Raw genomic sequence first — 21,922 nt, 5'->3', positions numbered from 1 at the left:
CCAATGGATGGGTTAATTTTATTGAATTGACCTACAGGTGAAAAAAAAAATCCAATTTTAAGTATCGAGTATCTAAAGCTCATAGTATAATTAGACTGTTCAGTATTCAATTTTAGAAATTTCAAAGTTATTAAAGTTATTTTGGAGCATTAGTACGCATCCAATGTCTTTGGTATAATTTTTGAGCTTAAAGAATATTTTATTATTATTTTAGGCACGGGAGCTGATATTGGAGGCAATCCAGTGGAGAAGCTAGTTTGAGTTGTGAACTGTGAGCGAATTTTTATTTTTCGAAAATATTTGGGGTTATATGTTTAATTTTACTAACTGCATTTTAAAAGTACAAATTTTATGTGATTTTATTTTATGTAATAAATGCCTTGCATGATTTATAATTTTTTTATTTTATTTTCTAGAATAATTGGGGAAGTATTATGGCAGAAATATGTTTTGATATTTGTTTATAAAAATATGAATATAGATTATGTGGGTGTCTATAGTTTTTTTTTAATGGTACTTGTGAAAAATTTATATTTTTGGATAAATAGATGTAGACTATGGAAGTTTGGATTTATGATTTATTATATATCATTACCTTATCTTAATTGTTGGATATGATGGATATTGATATGTGTGCCATATTACCATTCCCCATTGATCACGTATTTCATTGAGGTTAGATGTCAGATCCTGGTTTTACGATGCTTTAGGATGCTAAGTGTGGTCATGCGACATTACTGGTAATAGAATTGGTACACAGGTGACTGATGATTATTTGAATTATGGTTATTGAGATTTGTATTGCTACTTATGCTTTTTAATATTTAACAATTAATCAATTAATAAATTTTATGAATTATGGTTGATTTTATTATTTCAAGTCTTTTAATGAACCAAAGAAACATTTTATAATTTTGGGGAACTAATCAGCTTGTGGTAATCATTTTTCAAAACAGGGGACTTTATAATGAGTGAACAGAAGGTCCTAACGGAAATGTTTTAATAAGCATAATTATTTCTAAACTTTATTTTTATTCACTCATTAAGCATGTATCATAGTTTTGTTTTTTAAAAGTTGCTCTCCTAGGCCTCAGTTGACAATTGGTGCATATTGTATCTGCACACCATTTCATCATCACCTTCATACATTTAGTTATTATCGCATCTTCACTTTCGTCATATTTCCGATGCTGATGTAGTCTCTTTTTTGTTTCTTATAAGACTACTATTTATTTTGTTTTGTTTATCTTTAGATTCATTTACTCTTTTTAGTATGCTTTGATGGATAAACCTATCAATGTGAGCTTATTTTTATTTTTATTTTTCTCTTGAGTTGGAACCCTTGATGGGTATAGCTATGATTTCACAATTTCTTTTAAAAGTGTTTTATTTTTCTCTTTTATGCTTTTGGGTTATATCCAATTTACAAGAATATCCCACTAAACTTTCGGTGCAAATTCATTAGTGTTTCCCTAGGCAAGGCCATCTTGGGTGCCCAAACAGGAGCAATCCTGTCAATAACCATGCAAATTTCCAATACAAGTCATCAAATATTATCAATACAACATATCTTAACATCAATGTAACTTAATAAAATAACTCCAATCAAATTAATAATACAAGTCATATCTAACATCACCAATATTCAAAATAAAACACCGAGTCCAAATAAATACATAAAATCTCTAAATAACACATCTGAAATATAAACATGTCCAAATTTCCAAAATAACCAATCTGCTCACACTACTCAAATCCAAGGCTCATGTACTCCTCAACTAGAATTGGCACCCACTAGAGCTCACTAATAACCAGTTGAGGTTGGAAATAGAGGGGTGAGTACAAATGCTTAGTGAATTGATTTCGTACACTCACACCAAAATAGTTATAATTCTGGTATATCAAAATAATTTAAGAATATATACATATATAAATGAATGTTATGATGAGAGAAAATACTCATAACTTAGTGAGTGCCTAACATTTATCATTTATTAGATACATGGTTAAATGAATTAACCCATGTATCCCATGAAGTATATACGTTAGGTGCTCACTAAATGGTGAGCGCCTTCATCCACAGTAAAAGGACTTTTTATATATATATATATAGGGAAGGCAACAAGGTGCAGTGGGGGCTGCATTAAAACATAAGTAATTTTTTATAGCATTGCAAAAAAGATATCTATGAGAAAAGATAGCATTTATTAAAGCGTTAAGTTAATAGAAGCTATTAAATTTCTGACCTCTATGATAGCATTTGTCACATGCTATGAATAACTCTTTTATAAAGCTTTTTAATAGTATTCTTTTAATGTTATAATATACATAAAATAACATTTAAAAGTCTTGTAGATGACATTTGTTAATACTTACTGATATGTTTTTAAAGCAATACAAATATGCTATAAAATCCAAGATAGTATAATAAGAATGTTATCTACATTGTTTCTATAAGTTACACAATTTGTATAAAATTTCGTTTATTGCTTTCTTATAACATATGTAATATTTTGTAAGTATCATTCTAGATAACCATTTATGTGTTACTATAAATTAGGTAAAATAAATCATAAAAATTCAAGATAATTCCATAAGATTACCACAAGTTACAATTTTTGTCTAAGCTATAAGTTCCAAGTACAAATATTAAAATCTACAAATTATAGTCAAAGTAAAATGTTGTCTGCCAAAAGATAAAATGTGCAATATCCATTATAGAAAATATTCATCTTCAAGTCATGTTTCATATCACATATCTCCAGTGCATCTAAACTTTCTTTGCTTTCAACTTTCCTTGCTCTCCTAGTAGTATAAATGTAGCAGCTACAAATTAATAAAATGAGTTTTTATAATATACTCTTCCAATTTGTAGGTTGTGAGGGGCCATGTGCATATGAGGTTTAATCATGAAATGACTTCCTCCGATAGCTTAGTTATCGTCATTTCTCTTTAATGGATTCTTTTCAAACGATTCCATTGCAGAGCGAAAGCCTAAATTTGACAAAGATGCCCCAAACTAGCAATGGCTACAGTATCACATTTTGCATCATCTTTCATGGTCTCAATCAGAAATGAAACAATAATAACCTGAGCACAAATCATATAGATACATTATAAGTATTGCGCTGTGTCACTTGCACTTGCATCTTACATATTTATAACAAATACATAATCCAATTCCATCCAAAATCCATATTTGTACTTGCATTAGCTCTACAACCCTTAAAAGTCAACCAACTTCTCTAGTGTTTTGACCATCTATATTAGATAGACACACAATGAGCCCTCCAACCCTCCCTCTAAGCTCAATTCAAACATAATATTGAAAATTGTTAAAATTTGATGGTGAAATAAACACATCATAGATGTGCAAAACATCATAAGTAAAAATAAACCAAGTTTAGTTAGCATATTTGCAAATTGTAAAGTAACTTCTTTAGTATTTAGATTACCTTTTATATCTTTATTCCAAAAATGTAGATTGTTAGTTTTCATTTCAAAATTAGGAGGACCATAAAAGAAAATCAGAAAAATTTACTTTATACGTAATGTTGCCTCCCGATATAACTGGTTAGTGAAAAGATGCATTTAAGATTGTACCAGAGGCAGATGAGCTACATATCCCATGCTTATTCTGTTGCATAAGCATCATATTTGACATCCTGCTAAATTCATCCAAATATAATGCAAGTATGTGTGACAAATAAACAGAGAGATAACTCTTGAAGGAAATGCTTTAGTGTGTCTATAACCTTACTTCTGTTTGAGATATAAATAGCAGAACTAAAAATAATAGAGTAACAAGCTGGTGTCCTACTCCTTGACCAATCGCTATGAAATAACACATTTTCATTGTTTTTGGTCAAAATGTAATACAATAAATATTTTCCTTTTAAATACTTTAATAGTTGAGCAAAACTAAAGAGCATTAAGTAAAAGTAAAACAGTCTTCAATCTCCTAAGTAAGCCTTACATGGAAATTTCAGAAATTAAAAAGGAAAATTAAATGTCAAGGGCTATTAAGAATGAATGCAAACCTCATCAACTGCTGAATGATGACATGTGGCATAAAATCTTGCCCTCATTGCCTGCATCAACCAATTAAAAGTATAACAGCATTAGTATTTGAACTCTACCTTGTCACTAGCCAATGTAGTGCAATCTAAATATAAATGAAATAAATAAAAAAAATGCTCTTATAAATCACATAAGACTATCCAAAAAAAAAATTCTATAAGTTATTATCAATCAATAATTTCAAAAAGCAACATGACATTGAAAAATATCAAAAATATTATAAGGAGAGAAACTTTTGTTTTGGGAATGTATAAGTAGAGAAACTAAAAACCAAAAAAAAAAATAATAATAATAATAAACAAAAATACTAAACAAAAACAAAAGGAACCTTTAGAAGTGGAAATATAAGTAAATTGCAAAAATGCTTAATAAATCTAAATACTCTCACTGTTTACAAGCTTTAATTGGTAAAGGGAATAGAAGAGCAAAGTTTACTTTTATTATTTCAGTAGGAGAATCGGGAAAACAACCAAGTACCAATAAACATCAAATTAGATATTGCAAAGTTTACAAGCACCTATAACAATGAAATGAAGTGTGTAACCTTCAAAGCAAAAAACTGAAAAGTGGAGGAGAAAGTAATCCATTCTCTCATTACCCACCAACAAAAATTTTCATTGAAACTACCTAAAAAAATCAGACCTTCAAGCAAGCACACTCTCAGTTTAAGGAAATCCAAAGTAAAGCATGCTTTGTTTTGAAAACCCAAAGATCCATTGTATGCAAGACAAGATCAACATTCCAACAACAATTTCCCAAAGTAATGCCTTAATATCCAAATAAAAATAAAAGGACAAACAAAAGAACCAACAAATTATCGGTTTCACTAGCTCCTAAACAACTATGAGTTTCACTTTAAATACTTCACTAGATTTCACATGCAACAAGATCAATGTATTAGAAACTATGTTACCAAAGTACTTTAAGAAAAATGCAAGCAAAAACAAAGAAAAAGAAACATGCTTGAACACTCCATCACCTTTCAGTTTCAACAAGAGATATGGAGGCAAAGTTCAAGCTAGACTCAAAAACAGAAAGGGAGATGAGACTTACTAGATGAGAAGAAATAAAAGAAAACAAAACAAAGATCAATATTTAAGTGTGGCCCGTTTAGTTTTGGAGAAGAAGAGGAAAGAAACGAAAATTAGGGAGATAAAGTTTGAGGTGTCTCTCATTTTGAGTGGAAGAAATGAAAGAATGGATATAAAATGGTTGATTTATATAGGCAAGGAAAAGGTGAAGGCAAAATGGTAATTTTCAAGTTTTAAGAAGAGAAGGTAAAAAATGACCTCACCAATCGAGGTAATTATCTTCATCAATATTTCAAAAGGTGAAATCTAAGATGATGCATTTTGACTAATATGAGGCAAGGCGCAAGCCTCAGGATGCTGGGGCGTTTTTCTGGAATTAATTCTAATATTGAAAAAATTAAATATTTACTTTAATTGATATTAAGTTAAAAAAATTAAGGATTAAAAATAATATTTAGATTGCGAAATAACCAAATTAAAGTTTATATAATTATAAAATTAATAAATTATAAATCTTATAATATATAAAAGTAAAATAGTCAGTGCCGCATGTTGTCTTCATATTTTTCTAATTTTCTTTCAAAATCATTAATAAAAAAAATTATTTTTTTTATTATTTATGATCCCATCAAAATATTAATTAATGTTAAATTAAACAACTATTTAAAAATATGAGATTTTTTATCTTTTATTGGTTGTATTCGAAAATATATGTTTTTATTATTATAATAATATAATAATTGATTAAAAAATTAAGTAATTTTTTATATAAATTTTTGTAGTTTTATGGATGTATCTTAAAATGTATAAAATCTAGCATTATAAAATAATAATAAATATATTATATTTTCTAATAATAAATAACTATATATATTTATTATTATAATATTTTAAATGGATGTGAAGTGAGCAACAAGTTGATCAGTTGAATATTATATATCTCGGATATGAAGACAAAAAATAAAATATATATATTTATTATTATAATATCATATATGACATAAATTGTATCTGCAAATATATGATTTTTTAATCAAACATATTTTAAATATTTTTACATATACAAATGTGATTATAAGATTATATTATATATATATATATATATTTTACTTTTATATATTAAATAAATTGTTGGTAATAATATATATTATATATTGAAAATTTTGCTATAATGAATATTGATATGCACATTAAATGTAGGTCATGATCAAATTAAATAAGTATGAAAATTATATGTGTATGAGAAAAAATAAATAGGTAAACACTTTTAAATTTAAATTTGATAAATGAATAGTATCAGTTAAACTTTTAGTTCTTGGTAAACTTTTACGATATAAATTGAAAAAGAAAAAATAAAGATCCAAATATGCTTAGTAACAATAAATTTTTTAAATAAGTTTTCAGATATAATTGGCCATGTTGATTTTATTAACCAGATTAACGTTAATAAAACACAATAAATGTTCAAAGTTAGAGAACTAAAACTTTAAGAGGTCTCAAGTTTTTATAATAAATAAAAAATTAGTAATGTTAAAATGGTTTTAATAAATGAATAGTTTTTATTTTTATTTTTACATATTATTTTTATTATTTATTTATTTATTTATTTTAGTATATTTAATTTCTATTTATTTTTAACTTATTGTTTTAGATTATTTTAAATTATTTTTTTATAACAAATAATATCTATAATATGATTTAAAATTTTGTATGTAATATAAAAAATATCAAAATTTAAATATTATATATATATATTATTTATATTATATACAAAAATAAGATAGTAAAAAAAATTTCATACTGTCATTATTAGATTTGAATATAATTAATTATTATAAATTATTTTTTAAATTATCTAATATGATCCAATATAACGTATATGCACAAGGATTAAAGCTAGTAAATATAACAATACAATATAAATCTTTAATTTATAAATAATAATCTCTAAATCTAAATAAGGGTAACATAGGTTTTTACAAAATAACTTTAACTATATTTGTTAGGCGGATCCCTCACCATCTGAAGCATAAAAATATGCATTTTTATGCCTGAGGCGTATGCACTACGTCTTGAAAATATATGTCTCACAGGTGTAGTACCCTAAAGTTTAGGCCTCAAGACATTTTCTTGGTGTTTACGGTCGAGGTGAGCCCTGGACATAGCTCCGAGCAAGCCTTTTAAAAACATTGATCTCCGTGTCTTTAAGGATTTTCAAAAATTAAAATACTGAGATTAAAAAAAAATAATAAAAAAAATCCAAGATCCAAAAATAGTAAAAAAATTGCTCAAACTTGCAAGTTATAAAAATGCAATTAATCATAGATCAAGTACAAATAACTTCTCAAAATTTATAAATTCAAAAGTTTATTCATTCACAAGAAAATGGTTTGTTATAAAAAATCTCGTACACGAAAAATTAATAAAACAACTACTTTCTTCAATAAAATTAAGAAATTAAAATTCAAACTTATAGATTTTAAAAGGATGCAAATTTAAAAAAGAAAAAAAAAATTGGCCGCCAATTTTACAAAAGACTAATAAAAAACTAAAATTACATATATAAGCACCACATATAAGATTTTTTTTTTTTTGGAATTTAAGAATAAGAAATTTAAAATTTTGGGGCGTACTTTCAAATTTTTATGATTATTTATGAAAACAATATTTATTTATATTTTCTTATTACTTGTAAAAAAAAAAATAAAACTTAATTATTTTTGTATGAAATAGGAAAAATATTTTTATTATTACTTATTCTTAATTAAATTCTGCCTATTGGTTTGGAAAAAAAAAAAAGGAAAGAAATTATACTTTTAATTTAGGTGTTAAAAATTTAAACCAAATTGATGAATTTGATTCAATTTTGTTGGATTAATTCAATATAGTTTAATTTTACTGGATTTAAAGATTTAAAATCTAATTTGACTGATTCAGTTATTTTTGCTGGCTACGAGAATATATCATTTATTGATATTCAATAGCAAAATCATAATACATCATCTATAAATATTGTTCAGAATATTAACAAAATCCAAAGTATCCGAACCTGGAAATAAAATCTTATTCCTAGCTGACTTGGCAACTCAACCAGCAGTCTTATTCAAATCTCTAATAACATAATAATAATAATAATATAATAATAATAATAAACTGATAAAAATATTCGATCGTTATTGATCGTCACTTTAGAAATCAACTTCAATAATATATTTAATTCTCGACTATTAATTTTTTATATTAATTATTAGTAGCATTGATTTTATAATGTATTGAAAACTTCATATTTTTACCTTATTACAAAAAAATTATTTTAAATCTTTTCAAAATATGTTAAAAATTTTAATTCAAGTGTAATATTATTGTGTATTTGGATTTTTATTTGATTTTGGATGGAATGAAAACCAATTCAATTGAAGGAAAAACCAGTAAAAACAACAAATTCAAACTGAGTTTAACTGGATAGGATTTAATTGAAGATTAAATTGAATTAATATTTTTGGGGAGAAAATTTAATTGAATTAGATTGAAATTAATACCATTATAATTTGATTGGCTCAATTAATATTGTTATTATTATTAAAAACTATTGGATTGGAAAAATATACTTTTTTTCTTTTTTTTTTAGAAAAATATGCTTTTGTTTTTTTTGGATTGGATGAATATACGGCTTGCATCTTTTCAATCCTCCTACAATGATGATTTTTCTAAAAAGTAAAACAATGCTATATATATATATATATTAATATTTTTATTAAATTTATTTATCAAACAAAATATATTGAAATATTATTGGTTGATATAATTATATAATTTAAATATAAAATCAAATTAAATAAAATATTAATTTTTTTTATAATTAATTATAAATTAAATAATTATAAAAAATAAATATTTTAATTAACAATAATTATGATCTGCAATAACAAGAAAAAAATTTATAAACAAAATTTTAGAAATAAAGGCAATTCATACACAGATTTTAGATAAATTCACAAAATATATATATATATATTTAATGTTTTCTTTATCAAATTTGTACACGATTAACCCAAATAAAAGTCAAAAAAAAGAAAAAGAAAAAGAAAAACAAAGAGGATAAAGTTATAAAGATAACACATTTACTCATTTATTATTATTATTAAAATCTATTGGATTTGTTTTTTTTTAGGAAAACAAAACTATTGGTTTGGATAAATATACTTTTTTTTTTGGATTGGATAAATATACTCAACTATAGGATTACATGCTTTTCCATCGACCTATAATGGTGATTTTCCCCAAAAATAAAACTCCTCACACCACCACCACCACCACCACCACCAACGACCCAAAAAAAAAAAAAAAAAAATAATAATAATAATTAATAAATAAATAAATAAAATGAAAACAAATTATAACAAATAATTAAAAGTTTCCTAAAATTAGTTTACATTAAATAATACAAAAACTAAACAGATAAATTTAAAAATAAAGACAATTTATAAACACCTATCAGATATAAGTCATTAAAAAAAAATTAACTCTTTTAATCCTTTATTTTTCAAATGCCTAGACAGATTAGGTCAAATACAAGTCAAACAAAACAAAACCAAGAGGATAAACTCATTAATTAAAGATGACACATTGACTCATCCCTAAGCTATTAAAAGACTCAAGAAGCGAAACACTCCCTAACCAACTCCAACAAAGAAAAAAACAAAAAAAAAAAAAAAGCAAAGCAGTTGATGAGTGAAGTTGCAGAAAAAAACAATGAACCAATCTGAGAAAGCAGCACCAGTTTGTGTGACAGGAGCTAACGGTTTCATAGGCTCATGGCTGGTGAAGACCCTCCTCGAAGACAGCAATGCCTACCCAACCATCCACGCCTCCATCTTCCCAGGCTCCGATGCTACCCACCTCTTCTCTCTCCCAGGTGCTTCCAATTCCCGCCTTAAGATCTTCCACGCCGACCTCCTCGACGCAGATGCTATCTCCGCCGCCGTCAACGGCTGCTCCGGTGTCTTCCACGTCGCTTCTCCTTGCACCCTCGAGGACCCAAAAGACCCACAGGCGGAATTGATCACGCCGGCCGTGCAGGGCACCATCAATGTCCTCCAGGCCGCTTTGAAGTCCAACCCACCTGTGAGGCGCGTGGTCCTCACGTCTTCCATCTCTGCTATGGTCCCAAACCCTTCCTGGCCTTCTCATGAGGTCATGGATGAGTCTTCTTGGACTGACCTCGGTTACTGCAACTCTCGCCAGGTGGGTCCGTCTCTTTTTGGATTTTTTTAGTAAACAATGTATGACGGATCGCCATTTTTTTTTTTTCTTTTTTTGTTGGAAATATTTGTTGGGAATTAATTGGAAAGATATATATATATAACATAGTTTTTCAATGGAATTCAGAAAAGTGCCATTGATGTGTGATTTTTTTCAATATTATACACAATTATATATATGTATATATAGCAGAGTTTTTTAATCCAATTAAGAAGATTGTGATGTGGGTGACAGTCCTTGTGAAAGATTATATACATAATTGAAGAGATATACAATGTGCATAGTTTTTTTATTTTATTTTATTTTTTATAAGAAGTTTTTATGATGTGGTTTATTTATTTATTTCCTTGTTTTGTTAGAAATGGTATCCTGTTTCGAAAACTCTGGCAGAGAAAGCGGCATGGGAGTTTTCAAAGACCCATGGACTCGATGTGGTTGCCATCAATCCAGCTACATGCCTTGGGCCACTTCTGCAACCCGGTTTGAATGCGAGCTGTGCTGTGTTGCAGCAATTGTTGCAGGGATCCCAAGATACTCAGGAGTACCATTGGCTCGGTGCTGTTCATGTTCGAGATGTAGCAAAGGCACAAATTTTGCTCTTTCAGACTCCTTCTGCTTCGGGTAGATACCTCTGCACCAATGGGATCTTACAATTTCGCGATTTTGCTGAGAAAGTCTCCAACCTTTTCCCAAACTTTCCGGTTCACAGGTTTACTTTTCTCTACATTCTTTTGCCTTTTCATAATATCCATATTCTCATGGCTGGCTCTGATTTATTATCTTGTTGCTGATTTGAGTTATTGGGTTCTTGATAATATATGTGGTCTCTGTGGTTGTGTTCTTCTGATGTGAATACTCAAAGTTGAATAATTGTCTCGGAAGTTAATTGTTCTCATTCTTGGGGTTTTGTTGTGGTTAAATGTTGTAATCATGGTGTGGCTAAGAGAAGCAACTAGATCATTCAGTACTTCATTTGGCATTACTGAATCTTGTGTGATAAAGCAGCGCAAGACTGCAATTAATTAGGAGACAAATATTGATGTTTCTTAGTGTGTGAACTCACTTGTTAGAAGTAGGTAGTTTTCTAGCTGCTAGCTTGCCTTTTTATTTGCCAGATAAATATGTCACATGGGAAGAACTTTTTTCAAATGGCCGTTGGAAGAAAGAAACTTTTTCAAAATATCATTGAGATTTTGGTTGGGAACTCTGTTTTTCTTAACTTGGAGGAGGGGGGATGGAAGTAACTTAAAAACAAAAGAGAAACTTTTTGAAATAGCAACTTTTGAGGATTGGTTGTACTGTAAGCAGTGGGTGGTCCATTATGGGACATAATTATACAAGATGGGTGTAATGATCACAGTTCATGTGGTGGACCTGTGGACTTTAAATTAAGTTTATACTTCAATGAATGAGAATCTATGATCCTTATATGATTACCTCATTTACTTTTTGATTGTTAACCTCTCAATGATGGGAGCTTCTCTTGTTGCTTTCGTTTATCCATGATATAGCTTGAAATCTGGTTTTGTTTTCGTTTTAGTTTTTTGTTCTTTTCTGTGTGTTCTATAAATAGTAGTTCTTGAGATTGAAGATATTATCCCTACTGGTAAAAACATATACTTTTTGACAAATCCCTATTAACTTAATCCATTCTTTAGGGCCCTGTGACATCAAAATGCTGGATTTTGTTGGAGCATAGAGACCTTCTTTTGTCTCTCTGTACATAAATATTGTTATTTATTTATTTTTCTAGAACTACCTTACAAGCTCCCCTACCATCCAAATATGAATTTGAAAAATAAAAATATTTATGTATATATTTATGTATATATTTTTTAAAATGTCTATACGCTATATTAACTAGATATTACTTGATTAATCTAGAAGTATGGTAGGCCAAGAAATATACAGCTATGTTGCAATTTTCTCGGATAAGATGATGGCAAGGGGTGGCATAAAATTTGAATAATTTGTCCTGAATTTGATTGTTTTCGTCTTTATTGGTGGCTAAAAGTTGAAAATTTTGATGGTGGGGCCTAGAGAAATAACTTGATCATTCAACACTTGTTGTTGCTCAATCTTATGTGATAAATGGCTGAAAGAGTACTCAGTTAGGAGACAAAATGTTGATTTTTATTTTTTATTTTTGGGTGGACTTCACTTGCTAGGAATAATTTGTTTCCTTGCTATTATCATCACATTGAACTTGCCACTGCTGTAGTAACAGCAACATGGGACCAGGAGGACAATTTAAAATGACCATAGGGAGATAGAAAGCTTCTTAAAAGGATCATTGGTGATTTAACGGGGAATTATCTTCTCTTAACAGGGCGAAGAAGATATGAAGTAAATTAATAACTAAAGAAACATAATGAAACTTCGTAAGAAAGCAATAATCATAAGTTAATATATTGGACCAGTGGACTTGAGATTAATTATATCACTTCAGTGAATGAAATCTAAGATCCTTATTATCTGCTTTTCATGATATATCATTTACTTTTCTATTCTTGACCCTCTGAAAGGTGGGAGTGGAAATTCTCATATTGCATTTTTTGGTTTGTCCATGATAATAAAACTTTTAAGTTTCGTTCTGCTTTTATTGAGACTGGAAAGTATTTTTTTCTTGCCCACTGTTTAGAGCTCTTCTTGATAGTTAGTTATCGGAGAATAAAGAACTTTTCTTTACAACTCCTCCCCCTCCCCTGCCCCCCTCCTTTTCTGCGTCCCCCCTTCTCTCTCTCTCTCTCTCTCTCTCCATGTATTTGTCATTTTGATTGTGGGATTTACCTTTCATGTTCCCCTGTTATACGAATCTGAATTATAAATATATATATATATATATATATTAACTATTTATTATATTATATTTTTTAACTTCATGTGCAACTTATATAGACCTTATATAGATCACATGATTAAGTTTAGAAGTGTAGTAGGCCAAGAAATATACATAGGTTTAACATAGTGAAGGGCTAGGCAGCCCTTGGAGCCTGGAAATTAAGGATGGAAATGTTGGAATCTCTGTAATTTGATAATTGGAATCTCTGTAATTTGATAATGATATCTGGACTTTCCAATAATTTCCAATCAGCTTTTGATGGGTCTTTTTAAAGGGGTCCCAAGCACTCTTAACTGCATTTTTCAGTATTATTCTAACCGTCATAATACAATCTGTTCAGTTTTACAAGATTTATATGGATGATCTTGAGGAATATGATTCTAGGATCTGTCTCTTAGATTTTCAAGCTAGAGGTTGGATTTAACATTTTCTAGACAAAAACAAGGTTAGTTGGCAATGCATGTCAAAAGGAAACAGGACAGGCTGTAGGTTTAGATATAAAGGAACCTTATAGAAAAAAATATATAATAAAACAAGTTTGAAGTTATCGTTGGAATTATAAGCTCTGAAAGTCCTGTCAGTACAGTTTTTGTACCGTATATGGGTACAAAGATTATGATAGTGTTGTACTTAATTATGTCTAGCTCTTATAATTAAAAAATTTCCCCATCTGGTTCACATTATATAATGTTTCTAAATATGGAAACTTTTTCAGGTTCATCGGAGAAACCCAACCTGGCTTGAAGGAATGCAAAGATGCAGCAAAGAGATTGATCAATTTAGGGCTGGTTTTTACACCGCTTGAAGATGCTCTGCAGGAAACGGTGGATAGCTTAAAAGCTAAGGGCTTCTTAAAGCAGGAAACGCCACAATCTTAGTCATTTTTCTGTGTGGCTGAAAGTTCCCTGCTAGATTGCTTGATTTAATTAGTGTTTTTTTTTTCCCGATAAAAGGCTTAATTTAATTAGTTGGCAGTTATAATGGTGGCAAATAAATTGTAAAGTCATGATTTGATTACTCTCTTTTATCATTGCTTTTCTAGTTTTAATAAATTGTAAATTCATGATTCGATGACTCTCTTTTATTATTGCTTTTCCAGTTTTAATACTAACTTTTGATCTCCTTGATTTCAGCAGTATTATTTATGGCTCATGAGAAGCCAATACACTCTTTATCTTTTTATTTTGCAAGGTATATCGAAACCATGTGAACATCAACAGCATAGGTAGTTGGAGAGTTTTAAAGAGATATATAAAATTACACTAGCACGCTCTATATTTTATTAATTTTGTATAAATAACTTTCTCACTTTTTAGAGTTTCCCACCCTTTCACATTTTATTTTAGTTCCAATGCCTTACCCTTTTGTACATATTTTTCTGAAATTTTTATATATAATTAGAGCATTAAAAAATGTTTAAATGTTCAATTACATTTTTATTGAATGTATATCATATGAAAATGAGATAAATTATAGATTAAAAAGAAAGTGTACAAAAGGTTGACGCTGCAGCAAAAATGAAATGTAAGGATTTGCTTTTATAATTTCTGAAAATACAAAATAAATCTGCAAAACTGGTAAAGCAAATAAGATGTTTATGTAGTCTCTCCAATATATATATATATATATGATTCATTTATAATAATTGCAATCTTTTATTTTATTTTACGCTGGAAGTATGAAGCCAAAAAAATGGTGGATGGAATTTGAGATACCATCACATAATTAGGACCACTGTAAATATTGGGACTTGGTCATGTTTGGCAGTGTGAATAATCAATTCAATTCTTTTTTCCAAGGCACATGAGTGGGTTTTTGGTGTTTGGTTGTTAAGAAAATGAGAATGAAAATGATACACAGAGAGCTTAAAACTTTGTTTATTAAAATCTGTCATTTGTTTTCAGTCTTCACCTCATCTCTTTTTCAAAACTTTTAATGTTGGCTTTAATAATAAAGCTACCAACATTCCATGTGCTTCACCTTCCCTACTCTGTTTCTTTGGGCAGCAAAAGAATCCCATCTTTTCTTTAGAGAGAGAGAGAGAGAGAGAAGAAAGTTGCAGTTCCAATCATGGAGGTTCTCTGGCACGACATGTGCATCAATTAACTTGTCCCACCTCTCATATTATTCTTCCACTTCTAAGCTTCTCTACATTATACATGTATTTTAATTTTTAACCACTATATTCTCTCTCTCTCTCTCTTTCTCCTTTTTATTATACATACATATATATATATATATATATGTATATGAATATATGATGTTTTTGTTGTATATGTGGAAAAAAAAAAAAATAAACAAAGGCTAAAAGAGAGTTTTGATGCCAACAGAGATGAGCAGTCCAACTCCTTGCAGTAGATCCTGGTGAAAATTCAAAAACTTAAATTTCTCAATTCCTTGTTGAACTGTTTGTTATATCCATATGTTCTACTCTGAATTGGGTTTGGTTTTGTTTTGTTTTTTATTTATTAACAGTTTGTTTTGTTTTGTTTGTGTTTGTGAAAAGGTCTATAAGTGAGGATTCACTGAGGAGGTATGTGCATTTTGCAAGTGAAAACTGCATACAGGACTTGCTTTCTGCTTCAGATTCCCACAGGGTTGAAAATGGCACTGATGGTTGGAAAATTCTTAGTTTGGAAAATGGAGTTGAGATTTCGAAGCGCCGGTCCGGATCTCTCCACGCCTTCCGGAGCCGGTGGCTGCTCAAATCTTTATCACCCCAACAGTTCATAACTGTTGCCAATGCCATTGATGCTGCAAAGGTAATAAAATGTTAGTGTAGGAAATTGAAAAAAGGAAAATTTGTCCCCTAGTAATAGTGCCTACTTCTATAGTATGAATTATGAATTTATGATTACTACTTTTCTATGCTGTCTTTCTATGCTGTCTTCATTGGAAATGACAAATATATATATATATATATAAATATATGCTATATCTACTTTGATTTCTTGGAAAAACATGAACGGATTGGGGTGTTTGTATATATATAGGTCATTCATTATATGGGCAGGTTTGAACTTTTTGATGAGATTTTCAATTTTTATTTCATATTGGAACTGCAGCAATGGGACTCGGATCTGGTAGAAGCTAAATACTTAAAAGATCTTGAAGACAATCTCAATATTATCCATCTTAGATTTGGAGACAATTCCAAACCATTATTTAGAAACAGAGAATTCATTGTCTATGAGCGGCGAGAAACCATGGAAGATGGAACCCTGGTAAGCATTTTTTTTTTTTTTTAATGATCTTATTGACAACTAGTCCATTAATTTTGTTTTGGAGTTTTTATATAAATTAAATATATATTTTATATGAAAAATATATAAAAATTTGGAGAGAATGGGCATGCAGGTGGTAGCAGTTGCTTCACTGCCAAAGGAGATAGCAGCAGGATTGCATCAGAAGGCAAATAATGCAATCAGAGGGCTGCTTTTACAGTCAGGCTGGGTGGTGGAGAAGCTTGAAGATGACTCCTGTTTGGTTACCTATGTTGTTCAGGTAAAAAAAAAAAAAAAACTCCTTTTTTTTAACAAATACCCTCAAAATTTTTAATTCTTTAAGCTGCTGTAAATATGTTTCTACTTCCTGTTATAAGTATAATGAACAAATTTAATATTGTAGTTGAAAATTTAAGCTGATTTTTTTTGCCTTCTTTTTTTTTATTTTTTAATTTTTATTTTTTCCTGTTATATTTTCATTTGGATCCTGCAGGATGGCTTCCAAAGTGCTTTGTGAATAGACTAAACAACAGACTGGTTATGATAATTGAAAATCTTAGGAAACTGGCACAAGCTTGTCCAATTAATGGGGATACTTGATTACATTAATTTTGTGTAAAGCTGGTGAAAAAGAATGAAGATTTAGTATTTTATAGAGATGATAGTTGTTAATTGTAATTATCGATTCTGTCCTTGCTTTTCTATCCATTTCGCACTCTAAACTCTTATTTAATACCCTTTTTTTTTTTTTTTTTTGAGGGAGAAATAATAATAATACTATTCAGTAATACTTTTTAATTGTTGAATTAATATGCATAATTCAACATCCAGTGACAGAAGATATGCAAACTCAGTTATTTTATAATATCCATATACATTTTTTTTTTTATTTGTTTTGTCTTTAATTAATAATGTTTTCCTTTATGGCAAATGCAATTAATATACATACCGTTTCCAAATAACTAACATACATACCAACCAAATTTTGAACTAACAATGTTGAATTGATATTAATTGAACTTTTTTTTTTTTTTTTTAACATATGTTAAAATAAAGGGGGAGAATTTGATATGTTACGTGCCCAACACCTAATCGAGCATAGTATCTAATACTAAAAACCAGATTGTTATTAGGCTATCCCTTGAAGGATGAGTTATATATAAATAGGGTACAAATTAAGGAGTAAAAAAAAAAAAAAAAGAAAAAAATGTATATATATATATATATATATAGGCAAACAAAGCATAATTTTCTTATGAACAGTTGGAGATCTTACATACTTTTTTCATTTACTATATTTTATTTTTTTAATATTTTTAAATGATATGGTATTATTATTAATAGTATACAGGATGAAGATAGGATGAAGATAAGAAAAAAACGAATATAATACCTTTCCCTTGTCAATATATTATAGGTTAGTTAAATAGGGAATATTGATCTTTAGAAAACATCATTTTCATTTTTGTATGTTGTTTTTACTTTTTATCTTGATTTAAACTTGGAAAAGTGATTAAAGTTCTTCATGGCCGGGCGGGATTATTTTATCACATGATGATCTAGAATCCCCATATCTCTAATTGTCCTAAAAAAAAAACAAAAGAAGAAAAAATTCCACATAACATTTATTTATTATAACGTAAAAGGTGGAAAAGATTAAGGAATTTGTAAATATATTTGGAGGGTTGAAGAAAGAAAACAATACTGCAACCTGATGGTGGCTAAAGCTGCAACTCGAATCTCTCATTAATTTCCTAGAAAATCCAACGCCTTATTTCATCAAAAGTCGTCAGGACATGAAAGACTGTTTTTTTGTCTATTCTTTTTGTTTGGAAAACTTTTCAATAATAATAGGTGTCCTCGAAAATCAAGGACAATAAAACTTTTCAAATGACCATATTAAATATTTAAAAACAGAAAAGAATTATTAATCGAATTTGCAATAAGAAAAAGAATTTCGACCACATTAATTCATCTTAAACTAGAAAATAAACAAATCAAAAAAAGTTCTAAATAAATACTAACCAACACAAATATAAGTAGTAAAAAGAACATATCATTAATTATTAATTAATCTAAAAACAGGTATACTTGTTAGTCAATACATAATTATATTATTAATTAAACAAATTAAGTTTATAAGTTTGATAATATCTTATGTTAAATTAATAAATTCACAATATAGAATAATACATTCTTAAAATTTACAATACAGAACAATACATGCTTATAAATACAGGAATTTTTATATATAAAATAATACTTTTAATTTGGAAGCCAAAATAATTAGGTATGTACAAAACGATAATTTTTCTTATTTTTCTGAAAGTTGCTTACATATATTAAAAAAATTTGGAAATTCTTGGCGTCATGGCCATTCCACTTCTGTACTTAAATCTAACAATAAAAAGAATGATATTTTGTGCATGTCAAGAGGGGATGTATTAACAACAACAATCCTAGAGATACCAAATTGTTTACAAAATTAATTATATTTTGTCGTAGACGATACAATAATACTTTATTGTTTTATATATGTAACAAAAATAATGTGCAAGAATGAGAATAAACAAATGAAAATATTCTCATTTTTTTATTTTTATAAATACTTAGGAACATAAATATAAATAACAAATAAAAAGAATATGAGAAAATTCAAGGAAAACAAAAATGAATGAATCTTGATTCGAGGCTTGCTATTATAGTGTTCTTAAGACAGATTTGACCCATATGGTGCAAATGATCCTGCAGTCTTCCAAGGTACAATGGATTGATTGAAATTTTGAAATTGAGCATGTTCGAAACTTTATGCTTCGAGCTTGAATTGCACATTCCCTCTATCAAACTAATGACTAAGAAGTAAGAATACTAAGGAAACATGGAAAATACTATTTGAAGTATTTCTTCTCCTATATTTGTGTGTAAAACTCAATGGTAAAAGAGCCTATAAATAACCTCAACATATGATGGGTTACCAACGACCATTAAAACCGGCCTTAAAATCATTAGCATTAAAACTTGAAAACTACCAAATTAAATCAAAATAAAAAAGGGATGTTACTTTTTGTTAGCTTCTAAGGAGAATTGTATAAGGTACAATTGCTTTTAAGGAGAATTGTATAAGGCACAATTCCTTAGAAGCTCTCGCAAGACAAAGGAGAAGTTCATGGGTAAAACGAACATATCAGTGAGAACTAAAATGTGCCAAGAAGGATTTTTATGTGAGTTATACCATCATTTATACAAAAAGCATAATTGTTCAAGGACATTGCATCTACCATTTAGTCAACATAGTAAATATTCTCACAATTGAAGGTTTAAAGGATAACTCTTACCTATTCTATGCAAGTTCTAGCTAAAGAACTCTATCACAAGACTAAGCAACATTTTGTGTCATTCTGTCAAATTCATTCATGTTGAGGATTGTTGAAAAAACTTATAACTGCCAAAAGAATTATAAACTGGGCTTTTAAATTTGTAGGTTATTAGTTTTGAAGGTTTTGAATGGTTTCATGATGGTCCAAATCAATCTTTACAATTAGGTTATCCCTATGAGCCTGGATCTTAGGATCTTCAGTTAACTAGGTTGGATTTCAAGTCTATTGGCTTTAATACCAGTCCTTTTAATGACTTCTAAATTAATTCTCCATTTAACCATTTGGTTAGAGAATCCACAGTGTTATCGGTTTGATTTTACATAGTCAACATAAATAACTCCAGTTAAGACCATCTATCTAATGATATTATATCTACAATGTATGCATCTATACTTATCATTATGCATTATGTTCCATGCCCTATTATTTGCAGATTGACTATAATAATAACAAAACCTTATTGTAGGCATAGGTTTTGGCTACCTCAAAATGGCCTATAAGAAATGGCATAACCATTAAGCTTCTTCATTACATTTATATAAAGCTATGAATTCATATTTCATGGTAGATCAAGTTATAACGATTTATTTAGAGGACTTCCATGATATAGCTCCACCTTTCAGTGTGGATACGTATCCCCTCTTATAAACCTCAAGTTTTTAATATCAGATATCCTATTTGCATCACTGTGTTCTTCCAATATAGCCTAGATATCTTGTAAGTATATTGTAAGTATCTTAGTACTCCTACAATTCTTTTTTAGTGATCATCGCTTAGATTTTTGTGTATTCACTCAGTTTATCAAATGTGTAGGCTGTGTCTGAGCTTGTACAATTTATTAAGTATATAACACTTTCAATCATCCTGAAATACTCTAACTGAGATACACTTTCACCATAATTATTGGATATGTGAAGATTTATATCTAAGTGTGTTTTTGGTTATACTAAAATTATTTGTACTTAATTTCTCTTGTATTTTGTTCACATAATGTGAGATTGACTAAGAACAAGTTCATCTTGGATTTTTAATATTTAAACCCTTAAAATCTTATTTTTAAGTCCCATGTTTTTCATGTTAAACTTTGAGTTCAACATAGTGTTTGTAGGTTTAACCATTTTTTTCATTACTACCAACAATAAGCATGTCATCAACATACAGATACAAAATAACATAGTCTTTTTTGTATCCTTGACATATACACATTGGTTACACTCATTGATTTTAAAACCATTGGCTAGCATAACATTCTCAAACTTTTGATGCCATTGTTTTCATATTTGTTTTAGGCCATATAGGTACTTATTAATCGGCAAACTTTGTTTTCTTACCAAGGAGCATAAAAAACTTCAAGTTGCTCTATATAGATCTCCACATAAAAAGGTAGTCTTTACATCTATTTGATGGATCTTAAGATTCCACAATGCAACAATTACAAGTTCATCCTTATAGAATTTATTCTCATCACAAGAGAATACGTATTAAAGTAATCATGACCTTCTCGCTATGTATATCCTTTAATTAAAAGCCTTGTCTTATACTTATCAATCATTCCATCTACTTTCATTTTCCTTTTGAAAATCCATTTATATCTCAGTGGTTTATAATCTAGAGGAAGATTCATTAGTTCTCATTGCAAGATGGAATCAATTTCATTCTTAATGTCTTTTTTCCACAAAGGACCTTTTGCAGAGTTTATAGATTTTTTGAAACTTTAAAGTTTGCCTTCCAGCATATAAGTCAAAAAATTTGAACAAAAAGATTTTTCTGTCCATGTTCTCTCATTGTGTTTAGGTTTATTCTCAACCTTTTATGTTATTTTTGGTTTTAACCATCTTCAATCATAGTTTCATACATTCATTTAGATGAAATCAGTCCTTCTTTGGACTTATATGGAAAAAAAAAAATGTTCAAAGAATGAAATATTTCTTATTTCCGTTATCTTATTTTTGTGTATATAATGAATTTCAAAGTTATACATAAGAAATCAGTAAGCACTTCTATTTTGTACATAGCCAATGAAATGTAATCAATGGTTTTCAAACTTATTTTAACATTCTTAGATGTACCTGCATCCATATTGGCAAGGCATCCCCACATTCATAG

General features: G+C 28.7%; 2 protein-coding genes across 3 annotated transcripts; both read left to right on the top strand.

Annotated features, from left to right (window-relative positions):
* The first annotated feature begins 9,749 nt into the window (after nt 1–9,749).
* Nucleotides 9,750–14,284, top strand: LOC107425690 (phenylacetaldehyde reductase). Its single transcript, XM_016035705.4, has 3 exons — nt 9,750–10,355; nt 10,733–11,082; nt 13,931–14,284. The coding sequence occupies exons 1-3, from the start codon at nt 9,864–9,866 to the stop codon at nt 14,091–14,093; spliced, it is 1,005 nt and encodes a 334-aa protein (XP_015891191.3). The 5' UTR covers nt 9,750–9,863; the 3' UTR covers nt 14,094–14,284.
* Nucleotides 14,285–15,014: 730 nt separating this feature from the next.
* LOC107410090 (uncharacterized) lies at nt 15,015–17,211 on the top strand. Of its 2 annotated transcripts, none has more exons than XM_048479667.2 (5): nt 15,015–15,579; nt 15,722–15,977; nt 16,281–16,439; nt 16,573–16,719; nt 16,920–17,211. In XM_048479667.2, the coding sequence occupies exons 1-5, from the start codon at nt 15,536–15,538 to the stop codon at nt 17,037–17,039; spliced, it is 726 nt and encodes a 241-aa protein (XP_048335624.2). In that variant the 5' UTR covers nt 15,015–15,535; the 3' UTR covers nt 17,040–17,211. The 2 variants fall into 2 exon arrangements, with proteins under 2 accessions (XP_048335624.2, XP_048335625.1); XM_048479668.2 differs by having other exon boundaries at nt 15,022–15,579; nt 16,933–17,211.
* The last annotated feature ends 4,711 nt before the right edge of the window (nt 17,212–21,922 follow it).

Source organism: Ziziphus jujuba, chromosome 7 (assembly GCF_031755915.1).
Source record: "Ziziphus jujuba cultivar Dongzao chromosome 7, ASM3175591v1".
Lineage (NCBI taxonomy): Eukaryota > Viridiplantae > Streptophyta > Magnoliopsida > Rosales > Rhamnaceae > Ziziphus > Ziziphus jujuba.
This window is presented reverse-complemented; position numbering and strand designations above follow the sequence as displayed.

Bases quoted from the DNA above. Each gene is read 5' to 3' on its own strand.
- LOC107425690 (XM_016035705.4), top strand. From the start codon at position 9,864: ATGAACCAATCTGAGAAAGCAGCACCAGTTTGTGTGACAGGAGCTAAC. The intron at 10,356-10,732 runs GTGGGTCCGTCT...TTGTTTTGTTAG, and splicing joins GTTACTGCAACTCTCGCCAG to AAATGGTATCCTGTTTCGAA. The intron at 11,083-13,930 runs GTTTACTTTTCT...AAACTTTTTCAG, and splicing joins CCAAACTTTCCGGTTCACAG to GTTCATCGGAGAAACCCAAC.
- LOC107410090 (XM_048479667.2), top strand. From the start codon at position 15,536: ATGCCAACAGAGATGAGCAGTCCAACTCCTTGCAGTAGATCCTG. The intron at 15,580-15,721 runs GTGAAAATTCAA...GTTTGTGAAAAG, and splicing joins ACTCCTTGCAGTAGATCCTG to GTCTATAAGTGAGGATTCAC. The intron at 16,720-16,919 runs GTAAAAAAAAAA...TTATATTTTCAT, and splicing joins TGGTTACCTATGTTGTTCAG to TTGGATCCTGCAGGATGGCT.